This window comes from Stigmatopora argus, chromosome 4, assembly GCF_051989625.1.
Source record: "Stigmatopora argus isolate UIUO_Sarg chromosome 4, RoL_Sarg_1.0, whole genome shotgun sequence".
Classification (NCBI taxonomy): Eukaryota; Metazoa; Chordata; class Actinopteri; order Syngnathiformes; family Syngnathidae; genus Stigmatopora; species Stigmatopora argus.
Genome location: NC_135390.1, coordinates 990,185 through 1,003,539, shown reverse-complemented (window position 1 = coordinate 1,003,539; position 13,355 = coordinate 990,185). Strand labels below are relative to the sequence as shown.

Below are 13,355 nucleotides of genomic sequence, written 5' to 3'. Positions count from 1 at the left end.
GACGTTTCAAATTGTATTCCTTGTGCACCGCAACTTTTTCAGTGCAAATGAGACACGTCGGGGTGCCCCTGTGTTCAACAAAGAAATATTGCACTCCCCACTTTTCTTGAAACTGTCTGTGCTCATCACCGACCTTTCTCTTCACGGCAGGCTTTGAAAGAGACATCTCTGGGGCTCTGTAATATGTTTTTCCACTTGGAATGAGTCTCGGGTTGAACTTTCACTTTCAGTCGCGCGGGTCTGTGGCGCATGCGCACTTTCGCTCTCCGTTTCTCCGTTTCACTCGCGGAGATGGCTACAGACACTGACACAGGCTGGATCACGGATCATAGCGCCTCATTCAGTTCTATGCTGAGAGCAGCGGAGGAGTGTGCGCGGCGAGCGGAGTGATCGGCTTCACGGCTTCTCCTACGCCCAGCTGATTGGAGGAATGAATGAGTGAGTGAGCAAGGCACTGGACAGCCCGGGCGATGTCCCGCCCTCCAGAGCCGTATACCTCACCGTGATTGGTTCATTCAGCTCCGAACACAAGTGTCATTCATATCAATCTTGCGGGCCGCACGAACATTATTCTTTCATATTAAGACGGGGCCGCAAATTATCGTCCCGAGGGCCGCAGTTGGCCCGCGGGCCGCGAGTTTGTGACCCCTGCCTAGACTGTTTGTATGTACTTGTCAAAAAGACCAACAACTGATAGTGACCCCAACGTTTTTGTCCAAGGTACAACAATCAATGTCCCGTATTTACTCCCATATAAGCTACATTTGTTGGACAAAAACATCCCCACAAGTTCATGTTTGATGATACCAGCCCTTACCAGTACCCTACCTCCATCTTGCTGGCGTCTGAGTTGGACAACATCTTGCCATTTCCTTCAGATCACATTTGGAATCGCGCACATCATTCTGTGGAGAAACACTGGCCGAGCCCATTCCAGCTTTGTTTGGATTTCGAATCATCATTGAAAATGCCTCCTAGACTACATTTGTCAAACCGATTCCACCGAGGGCCGCAGTGGGTCCTGGTCTTTGTTCCAACTGATCCAGTGCCGACATTTTAACCAATCAGGTGTCTTCTAAAATAAGTAGCACCTGACTTTGATTAACTGATTAAACTTGCAAAATTTATCCTCTTGTTGAGTTGGAATGAAAACCTGCACCCACTGCGGCCCTTTGAGGACCGGTTTGACACCCCTGTCCTAGACCATTGAAGGGATCCAAATGAGCCCATGTAAAAACGAGACATGATGATAGTGACCTAAAAATGATGTTGTTAAGATAAATGAATTTACTGGGCGTTATACGAAGAAAGAAGACGCAAACATTCGGAAGACGGACACAATATCCTTTTCCAAGGACACTAAGCGAGTGGAAACCACTAGGAATAAAAAAATGAACCAGCATTATGAGGGATTTATACCGTAGATAAGTGATGCTGGCATGACGAGAGGACGTAAACACAGGAATGCGGAAGAAGAGGCAGCGGACAACGACGAAGATGAGGATGAAGAACGTGGTCTTCCATCTGCAGTAGATCTTCAATATGGCACGCAGTTTGCAACCACAGGTCCAGGAGATTGATAACAACATGGTCAGAACCTTTGAATTTGGCAATCGTCTTGACAGCGTCATCTCCTTGTACAAAGGCATATTTGTACAAGAAAAGCAACGACGGCCGCCATGTTCCTTATGCGTCAAAAACCTCTCACGGCGCCTCTTGAAGATTCCAGTGATGATCCAATGCCTCTCGAATCCGACGAAGAGGACTTGGACTAAAACTCAAAATAATAATAAATATATATATTTTTTTATCGAGCGCAAAGGAACTATTTTCACTGTGAGTACAGTACTTAAAAATACATGAGTCTTTTCATTCTTTTGTATAGGAACACAATCATGAAATATGTATGCTATGTACTAATAATAGAGGTGATCATATTTTACGTTTTTTCGATTAACATGGCATACATTATCCGGGATATTCGAAGGAATACTACTATCCTTTTGAATTAGTGGGTGCGGCAGTGAAGGATCTGTGTTAACCTTCTCATTTCAGATGGTTCAGGTTCATCGGCATCAATGGAAGCCATTGACTTAAAAAATCTACCAACGCGTACAACCTTTTGAGTTGTATGACTTCAAAATGTTGCTTTGTATTTTTTTTTTGCCTGCATGTTGTGAATTTCATGATTATGTTGTTTATGGCCGCTGTTGTTGTTCTAGGACATGGTGAGGACTTTTTCAGCATGGCAGAGTGTCAGTACATCGTTAAACATGAGTTGGAGACGTTACGAGCTAAGGATGAGACACATGTTCCTGGATATACGCAAGCTAAGCTGTATCCTGGGAAATCGATCAGTAAGTTGATAAGCTCCATTATAGAAAATATGGCATTGGGAGCCCAAATTCACAGTGTATAATTTATTCTCTGAAAATGGTTCCCCAATTTTAGGGATTGGTTTTGGGTTTTTCCCCCCGTGTGACCTATTCCTGTGATTGCCCATTGAGATCACGTGTATGTGTGTGTATGTATATATATGTATATATATATATATATGTATATGTATATGTATATGTATATATATAAAACACCAAAAACAGGATATTGGATTGGAAAAAATGTTTTATTTCTTCTAATTCGCCATCTATTAACAAAGTAACACATAACTAGTGGTTTAATAGTAATAAAATGTGTTTAATCTAACTAAAATTGGGCAGATTTCGCCGACGGGAGACAGAGACGTTTGGGGGTGTGGAGGTTCGTTTTTTTCCACAACAACGCACTCGTAAACGGAACACACAAATTTAAATTAACTTGGATTAATATATACAGACACACAAACATACATTTAATGTAACTTTACACAAAACTGATTCCTAATTTTGTTTTAATCTTTTTTTTTACCTTCGTTCTCTTCAGGTTAGTTGTTTTCCACGCCTCCACCCTCACGTTCGCTATCGATGGGCCGTTTGCTGTTGTACTACATATTCCCTTCAAAATATTCCGAAAATGATGCACACAAATGTCCTCACAATAGGATAACCCACGACCACTTGCCAACGAGAAATAGTCTTGTAGTACATATTAGCGATCGCTCCGCTGCTCATAAGAACATCAGGGGGACCGGCTCGCAACTCCCTCGTTGTAATAGCTCTGGTCGCAACCGCTTTGAACGGCGCCTATGAGAGAGAGTTGCGACCAGTTGGCGGTTTGCCACGCCTCCGCCCTCACGTTCGCTATCGATGGACTGTTTGCTGTTGTATTGCCTTCAAAATATTCCCAAAATGATGCACACAAATGTCCTCACGATAGGATAACGCACGACCACTTGCCAACGAGAAATAGTCTTTAAGGAACGATCGCGGGACCTTCTTTCCTAAGAAAGAATAACAGGAAATGACATAGCTGAGCTTCCCACGTATTGATTGTGGGTAATGAAGTTTTATTCTGAGAAAGGTTGCCATTGCCTATGGGTGTTGTGTGCAGGAGTATACTCCATTACCCAGAAAGCCCTCTTTTTGCATGTGCGTTGTGCGTTTCCTTGTCCTAGGAGGAACTCGTCTGAATTAATCGTTCCGTGCTCCTAAATATTGTTATACACGAAAGATATGCAAAAAAGACCGGGCTTGGTCGCATCACGAAATTTTGACCGCATCACGGGCGAATTATTCGATCGAAATTTTGACCGCATCACGGGCGAATTATTCGATCGAAATTTTCCCCGTAAGACGAGCATTTTGTATGACGAGCGGTCGTATGACGAGGTACCACTGTATATACATATTCATATATATATATATATATATATATATATACATACATATATTCACATATATATATATATATATATATATATATATATATATATATATATATATATATATATATATATATATATATATATATATATATATATATACATACATATATTCACATATATATATATATATATATATATTCACATATATATATATAAGAGCCATGTAACGAAGATACAAGAAGTTTGTAAACAAAAAAACGCGGTGTTGTCACTGGTTCACGGCCAACACGTCATCCAGTGCCCTCTTGAACTCTTGAACTGAGCGACCGTCGGCTTCTCGACCACACTCTGCGGAAGCCGGTTCCAAGGACCGGCGATGCGCACCGAAAAAGCAGCCTTACGCCGATTTAACCGGAACCTGCGAGGATACACCTTCCACGGATGATCCCTCAGACCACGATCAGGTGCGGGCGTGAAGAAGAGATCGCGGGGCATGTTGTAGTTACCGTGGAGAATGTTGTAGGCCAGTATCAGGTCCCCTCGCAGACGCCTAGCCTCAAGGGTCGGAAGGTTGAGTCGCTGGCATCTTTCCTCGTTGGACATTGTGCTGAGGCCGCGGACCATCCTCGTTGCAAGCCTCTGGACCCGCTCCAGATGCTGGATGTCCCCGGTGAGGTACGGTGATGCAGCTTTGACCCCATACTCGAGAATGGGCCTCACCAGGGAAACATACAGCGGAAGGAAGATGATGGCGGTGATGATGGCAAAGAACCGGAACATCAGGAACAGCACTCCGCGAGCTTTGTTGGCTGATTGGATGCATTGGGCCGTTGGTTTGAAAGTGGCATCGACAATGATGCCCAGATCTTTGCACCGTTGAGATCGTTCCAGTTCCAGGCGTCCCGGTTCAAAATCGAGAGGTGCATCAGGAGGAGCCCCAATAGCCAAATGACTGCATTTAGTGATGTTGAGCTGCAAGTCCCACAGGTTCGACCATCTCCACACGTGATGAAGGCACTTACGCAGGTCCTCGAAGTCACTCCGGGGAGCAACGAGCTTCACATCATCAGCAAAGAGGAGAACCCCCTGGGAGATGTGCTCTGGCAGGTCGTTGACAAACACCACAAACAACAGTGGTCCAAGAACGGAGCCTTGGGGGACACCGCTGGGGGCGTTGTGAGTCTCCAAGAGTATGCCGTTGACTTGAACTTGAAAGGTGCGGCCAGCCAAAAATGCATCAGTCCATCTCACGACCGCTGGGTGAATCGCATACGCTTCCAACTTGCGGAGTAGCAAGCGATGGTTGACCGAATCAAACGCTTTGGCGAAGTCTAGGAAGACCAGGTCGGCAATTTGTCGATCGTGCATTAATTGAGTGACCCATTCCTCCATCATCAGCAAGTTGGTGAGGCAGGATCTCTTGGACACGAAGCCATGTTTACTATCGGAGATCACCGCTGCGTTCTGGAGATGGGCCATCATGGACGTTTTGATGATAGATTCGAACATCTTGCAGATCACTGAAGTGAGGGAGACCGGTCGGTAATTCAACGGGTCTTCTCGGTCTCCTTTCTTGTAGATAGGGCAGATGACGGCCCGTCTCCAGTCTTCGGGGATGTCACCTGATTGCAAGGACAGTGTGAAGAGATAAGCGAGGGGAAGTGCTATGGTCGGAGCGAGTGCCTGGAGGACCCTCGGGTGAATACCATCAGGACCATGGCTTTTAGTGGCGTCCAGACACATCATATGTATTCACATATATATATATTCACATATACATTCACATATACATTCACATATATATTCACATATATATTCACATATATATTCACATATAAATTCACATATATATTCACATATATATTAACTCATAAAAGTCTAATGTTTTCTCTAAAATGGTTGATGCCTCCAAACGGTAGGTGCGTTTTTGTCTGCGGACTAAACCAAATTTTTGTATGGCCCTGACCACTTGAGTGGCTGGTTTTATTTCTTACCAGCACGCTACTTATTGCGATCAACTCAGCGGACGTTAACCCTAAAAATAGCCTCCCCACGCATTCCAAGCATTACCGTAAATCCATTTATAACATCCCAGGGGAGTGGCAAGGCATTTGACTTCTGTGTGCTTGGAGCGTTTTTAACCCTCAAAAACACTCAATACTTAAAGAAACTGCATATTTTAGAGCTATACAAGGGAAATGCCTGGCGTGAATGACAACACAATGCAGGTGTGAAGGCTTGGAAAATGGACTGAAGCCATGGATCAAACACAATTTAACAGCTTTGCCAACAGATTGCTACCGGATTGCTAACGGATGGCCAACATTATAGTTCGGGCAGGCAGCGTCGTACGAGTTACGTGACGATTTGGAATGAATTGTCGATGGCGATATAACAGCGAGGAGAACCAAAGGCTTGGTAGTGATGCATGTCGCATTATTACAATGGATTGTGGATGGAGGACTGGGCTCAAGTGTCGTCCAGCACTGTTGAGCTTTCGCCAAAGCTGGAATCAAGTTTCCGGAATACAAAACGCTGACTGACAGTGGAGCCTAGCATGTTAAATGCTGAACTCTTTATATCAGAGTGTACCTTTGACATCAATAAAGCATTATCAAACGTAGTTTTGCTCGTGCTGTCTTTAAAAAAACACGCTAGTGCCAAGCCTAACATACACTAGCGGCTAGCATAACATAGGTACGCTAGCGTATGGCATAACATAGGTACACTAGCCTATGGCATAACATAGGTACGCTAGAAGATAGCATAACATAGGTATGCTACCGGCTAGCATAACATAGGTACGCTAGCGGCTAGCATAACATAGGTTCACTAGCGGGGAAAAATATAGAAAATCACATTGTTTGATTTTTTAAGAATGTATTTGCAAATCATGGTGAAAAATAAGTATTTGGTCAATACCAAAAGTTCATCTCAATACTTTATCTACCCTTTTTTGGCAATAACGGAGGCCAAACGTTTTCTGTAAGTTCACAAGCTTTTCACACACTGTTGCTGGTATTTTGGCCCATTCCTCCATGCAGATCTCCTCTAGAGCAGTGATGTTTTGGGGCTGTCGTTGGGCAACACAGACTTTCAACTCGCGCCACAGATTTTCTATGGGGTTGAGATCTGGAGACATGCTAGGCTACTCCAGGACCTTGAAATGCTTCTTGCGAAGTAACTGCTTTGTTGCCCTGGCTGTGTTTGGGATCATTGTCATGCTGAAAGACCCAACCACGTCTCATCTTCAATGTCCTTGCTGATGGAAGGAGATTTTCACTCAAAATCTCTCGATACATGGCCCCTTTGCAGAAAAAACAGCCCCAAAGCATGATGTTTCTGCCCCCATGCTTCACAGTGGATATGGTGTTCTTTGGATGCAATTATGTATTATTTCTCCTCCAAACAGGAGAACCTGTGTTTCTACCAAAATGTTCTATTTTGGTTTCATCTGACCATAACACATTCTCCCAGACCTCTTCTGGATCATCCAAATGCTCTCTAGCGAACCGCCGACGGACCTGGATGTGTACTGGCTTCAAGCGGGGGGACACGTCTGGCAGTGCAGGATTTGAGTACCTAGCGGCACATTGTGTTACTGATGGTAGCCTTTGTTACTGTGGTCCCAGCTCTCTGTAGGTCATTCACTAGGTCCCCCATGTCGTCCTGGGATTTTTGCTCAGCGTTCTTCTTACCATTTTGATGCCCGGGGTGAGATCTTGCATGGACCCCCAGATTGAGGGAGATTATCAGTGGTCTTGTATGTCTTCCATTTTCTAATAATTCCTCCCACAGTTGATTTCTTTACACCAAGCTTTTTACCTATTGCAGATTCAGTCTTCCCAGCCTGGTGCAGGTCTACAATTTTGTCTCTGGTGTCCTTCGATAGCTCTTTGGTCTTGGCCATAGTGGACTTTGGAGTGTGAGAGCCTGAGGTTGTGGACAGGTGTCTTTTATTCCAATAATGAGTTAAAATATGCTATTAATACAGGTAACGAGTGGAGACCTCGTTAGAAGTTAGACCTCTTTGACAGCCAGAAATCGTGCTTGTTTGTAGGTGACCAAATGCTTATTTTCCACTAATATGGAAATAAATTCTTTAAAAATCAATCAATGTGATTTTCTGTTAACCCCCCATTCTGTCTCATTGTTGAGGTTTACCCATCTTTACAATTGCTGGCCTCTCTAATCTCTTCAATTAGGAGGACTTGCACAATTGGTGGTTGACTAAATACTTATTTGCCCCACTGTATATACTCATCTGCCACGCCTCTGGGTACCCCAGTTGCCTAAATGTATGTCGGATTGCCAAGGCGCTTCGCTGTTGTGAAAGCTCAGATGAGTCCCCAAGATTTTGAGACGCCAATTCTACATATGTATATATATGTGTGTGTGTGTGTGTATATATATATCTATATATATATATATATATATATATATATATATATATATATATATATATATATATATATATATATATATATATATATATATATATATATATATATATATCAGTTGTTGGAATAATGATTCAAACCTTTTAAATCATTATTAGTAATATTTAATTAAAAAAGGAAAAATATCTTTCAACAAATTCTGCTTACAACTTCGAAGGAGATGCAATGTGACGCCGTCTCAGTCCCCAGTGCATTCTGACGAGCGGAATACTCTTCGGTCCATTTAGCGGCACATAACCAAAACATTCAAAGGTAATCTGATTTAAACAATTGCATACGCAAAAACAACTGTCTCTGCTGTTTTGAACAATTGTATAAGCTCAACCGAATAACATCATGAAGGTTATAAAAACACTGTCACAACAATCTGTTTTTATCGGAACACCTGCGTAAGAATTTGCACAATAAGCAAAACAACGGCATTATTATTTGCACCAGTAAGCATAATAATTTCTGGGGAAAAGGTTGAGGTGTATCTTCCAGTACTCAGTCCTCGGAGCAAGAACTCAGTGTATTGTTTTATGTCTTTGCGTACTTGTATCTCTCGCTGATCCCAGCTGTCCTGGAGAGCGACCTTGGCGTAAGCGTTTGTCTTCGTTGAAATCGATCAACACATGTATATATATTGTTTAATATAGTTACACATTTAGGATGAGCAAATATATTGATTAATATAGTAAGCATGTATATTATAAGGCTTTATATTCATTGCAAACACATTTATAATAATGATTATTCCATCATTCCCCCCTATATTATAAATTTGCACATGATCCCCTTAATAAAACTTCCTTTCAGCTTTATTCCATTAATTCCAAATGAACATATAGTAACATCCCAGAATGAACCCAACATTCCCCCTTTTTTATTATATGTTCGTTATTTATTTTATGGCAAATCCAAGAAGAGAGGGATATCTCCGTTGGCTGTTTTAATTTTACCCGCTTAGGCCCTACTCGTTCGGCAGGTCTGAAAGCAGAAAACAAAATCATTTTCGTCCAATCCATCCTCGTAATTACCATGCTCCTGGAATTCACTGTTAGTGTCAGCACGTTTCAGTAGGGGATATAATTCATGCAATCTGGAATTTGTAGGGGCAATCGCAGTGGTTATAAGTCGGCTCATCAAAGATCTTAAGCAGGGAATAATACAACACCCACATAATGTCAAAATCGTAGCAAAAAGGGCTACCACAAATTAGGCCAAATCATTATTAGTGAGGCCACAAATCTGTCAGCGGACATTATTCTACTCCAGGATGCTTTTTCATCTTGCGGTTTAGGGTCTGCAGGCCATCGTTGGCCCTGGTGTGGGACCCAGTGGGGGGCATGTTGTTGAGTGCAACATTTTCAAACGTTGCACACGCCCCCTGCTCCTTCAAGAAGCATTTCAACCGCTGCACGATCCTGGAACGCCGTCAGACTAGTGGCTGCCAGTTGTTCCTTTATCGCCACAAATCCCTGTTCAGTATAATTTCCAAGTTTTTGGACATTGTAATGCAGGTAATTTATCCAATCAACATTTTTGTTTGGAGTAATTAAAAGAAAAATATACTCCCAACCTGCTGCGATCTGATTAGCCAACTAGTCATCTGGTACGCCTCGTGGATGCCAATCGCATCAATGTATGTCGGATCACCCTCTCCGATCGACGCCGTCGCGAGGGGCCCGCCATCATACCGGATTTCTGTGCAGCCAATTGTATCTCCTCTACTGTAGATGGAAAAACAGACACTGGTAATAGCAGTGAGACTAAGGCACAAAGTCCTGCTGTCATTTTGGCAGGAGTCGTATAATTTGTTTTGACCCCACCACCACCATAGGTCAGAACGTGGAATCAGGGGTGCAGTCTGTTTTAGGACGTGGGCACACCACGTCACATTTATCGCTCCCAGTGCCGGACCGTGCCCTGTGAGGACTAAGCAGGTAAAATGATTAAACGCGACATGTGTTGAAAAGTTAGGCTTGTCCTTTGCTGCCGTTGTAACTGGGTAGACATTATTCCATTTCATACATTTTGGGCTTACATCTTTTGTCATTATCTCCTTTACACAATCAGGGGTAATTTGCGCGGGTACTACTCTTAAGAGAGGTCGGCCCCCCATACATGTTATACAGGTTTGATACAGGTTTGATTTATAATAGCTGCATTTTCCATCAACAATAACCAATTATTTCTTACCGCCTCCCGTTTGGGAACTCCCCGTTGCAGAAATGAATTCTCTGGTCATCTCAGATTTTAATTTTACCATGGCGGATCCGGGTGTTTCCATCTCTGACGACCTTCTTACCCATGGATTTAGGAAAAACGTCAGACAAAGATCCACAAGTTAATTTGTCAGTCTGAATTATGATTTGCAATGCCCCACCATATGGGTTAATTTTATCGAAGGCCTGATGGTTTTTTCGCACACGTGTGTCATCCAAGCTTGCCAATCTAGACCAGTTTCTGCAACAAGGTTTCCCCAATCTGTTTTAGGACTGTTATGTACCACACATATTCTATAAAATCCATGTGTATCCTTTGAAATGGATATGTAGCTTTTGTAGCTTGACATAAGGGGGAATCGCCCGTGTTTTTGCCATATATCTGCATATAGATTGAATATATAACCTCCCCCTTTTTTGAGGCATGAAATTTACCATGACTCAAAATGGCAGCCCTCCCAGATAAGTCTTTTGTTTTTGTTTAGTCCCCCAGGTTCCCAAAATTTCCCATTGCAGAAATCAAAAATTTCATTTGGCGAAATTCTTTTCTTTTTTTGTTTCTGTCCTACTCTGCCACCGCCGTCCTCGAAAGGCTTATCAGCGATTTCAGAAATATTCCACCTTGATATTAGAATATTGATATATCTTGGTGGCTAGCGAATTGAAACACAAAAGACAGACACTCATCCACGCTCGCACTCATAATCAAGGAATTTAGAGTGCTCCCCCAATCATCAAGAGTGATGCCTGAAGAAACTAGATAATTAATGTATTAGATTCACATGCCACATATCTAAAAATAGAAATTTGTTCAATTGCCACCGCCCCTTACCCCAGTCAGTCAGCATGTAGACTGCCATGCGAGTGGCTGTGATTAACTATTCGCCAATAATGCAATAACGGAAAAGTTGTGACACATTGAAACACACACACACCCCCTTTTTGTATTTTAACCGTTTGTAAAACTTTATCTCCATGTTCTGGATTAAGTTACACCCCCTTTCAATGTTAACGAATTTTGCCCATTCTAGTCAACCCATCCCACCATGAAAGGCCCCACCTGAATTTAGATTTTTTTGTAGATATTCCCCTTTATCTAAGCTTGTTATTGCCAATCGTTATCACCGTAACATTTAGGTGTATGAACCCCATAATTGCAATGCAGTAAGTTTTGGCTAAATTCTTAATGTGTATGCCCCTAAAGCAATAGACAGTAATAACGTCCCAATAGTCATCAATATGACCTATACCAAAGCATACGCCCCCTTCAGGTCAAACAGGGAACGTCTTTTGTGCACTGAAAGACGCTCCATGTTTCTTCTAGGGAAACTATGCCTATCCTTAACCAATTATCTTATCTACCCCAGCCAGGTTCAATTTACCTAACAATTTGGATGAATGCCATGAAATTTCTCATGCCATTTCTGCATTGTTAAATTCATGTCTGATTCCTTTAACAACCAAATAACTCTTAGTACCTAAAACATAATTTGTAAATCACCCCATACTATGTTTACTTAAGATAAAGCCATTTCTTATAGCTCCCGTTACCACAAGAAAAATCTACAATAATTAAATTAGAGAAATCCACCTTTCACTAGGCATTTCCTAATTACAATTTTCAATGCTTAATAAAGGACCCACAAATTGTAACCAATATGCCATAATATTGTAAAAAAATCCATTCATTTTTCTTTAACCAGCCAACCATTCAAAAACAGTAATAATATCGTTTTATCCTCCAAAACTAGCTCTCTTCAATTAAGAGCCCTTTGAACTTCACAAAAAAGAAAATAAAATAATAATAATAGTATTATTCCCAATTCCAAAGCTTTCCCCAAATCAATCTTTGCCAAACAGATTTTCTATCACCTCGAAAGACATTGACCTTCATGCTCGCTGCAGAAGCAGCATCCTTATCTTTTGTTTACAAATTCCAAAGTGCTCTCTTTTCTTTGTGCCCAATGCTTCCCCTCCTGTGCCTCCTGTGAGCAATTATTTTTTAGAGAAGACTAAATTAATAAACTAAATTAATTACTCTCCCGATATCCAACTATATCATCATATTAAGCTGGCCAGCAAATCCATATTTATTTATCCATAAGTTTAGGTGTTTAACCCTTGTAGCGCTTTGATTTTCAACAATCCAATCTTTACACGGCAGACGTCAATAGCCGCTTTACTGTTTGCACCACCCATTTTTGGAGTGGATTTGTGTGTATCCCCGTAGTACCTATTTTTCTTTTTAGGTTTTTTTTAACAACTACACACACACCCAAACACCGTCGACGTTTATAGAACACAACGTGTCCACCTGCTAGTGACTAGTATTCGCAGGGTTTTAAAATCGCTATCCCCAGGATGCGAGCCTTACTTCTCAAAATAAGGCCTTCGCGTGTGATGCCCTTCGCGCATTTTGGATCCCGTCAACAATATGCAGCCATCACACGCGGACTCGGCAGAAATGTCGAAAGATGCTTACCCAGAGGATAGTCGTCAACCGATTAGAAAACAGGCGCTGCTGAGAAATAGTCCAGCCTGGAAAAGGGATTCTCGCCGTGCACGGTCACTCCAGATATTAAACTGCAGCGTCTGGATTCCTTATCGATGTGTTGACCCCGGCTACTCGAAGGACCAAATGTTGTCGTCAACATCCGGCTCGAAGGACCAAATGTTGGAATAATGATTCAAACCTTTTAAATCATTATTAGTAATATTTAATTAAAAAAGGAAAAACATCTTTCAACAAATTCTGCTTACAACTTCGAAGGAGATGCAATGTGACGCCGTCTCAGTCCCCAGTGCATTCTGACGAGCGGAATACTCTTCGGTCCATTTAGCGGCACATAACCAAAACATTCAAAGGTAATCTGATTTAAACAATTGCATACGCAAAAACAACTGTCTCTGCTGTTTTGAACAATTGTA

The 13,355-nt window shown here is 42.1% G+C and overlaps 1 protein-coding gene across 7 annotated transcripts in view; it reads left to right on the top strand.

Moving 5' to 3' along the window:
- Positions 1-13,355, top strand: part of ano10a (anoctamin 10a) — a 165,342-nt gene that overhangs the window by 37,881 nt on the left and 114,106 nt on the right. For all 7 annotated transcript variants that reach the window (XR_013300166.1, XR_013300167.1, XM_077599784.1 and 4 more), the window contains exon 4: positions 2,223-2,357. Coding sequence is in view for 5 of the 7 variants with exons in the window: in XM_077599784.1 (XP_077455910.1) it covers positions 2,223-2,357 (135 nt within the window). In the remaining 2 variants the exon portion in view is untranslated. The remainder of the gene's footprint in view (positions 1-2,222; positions 2,358-13,355) is intronic.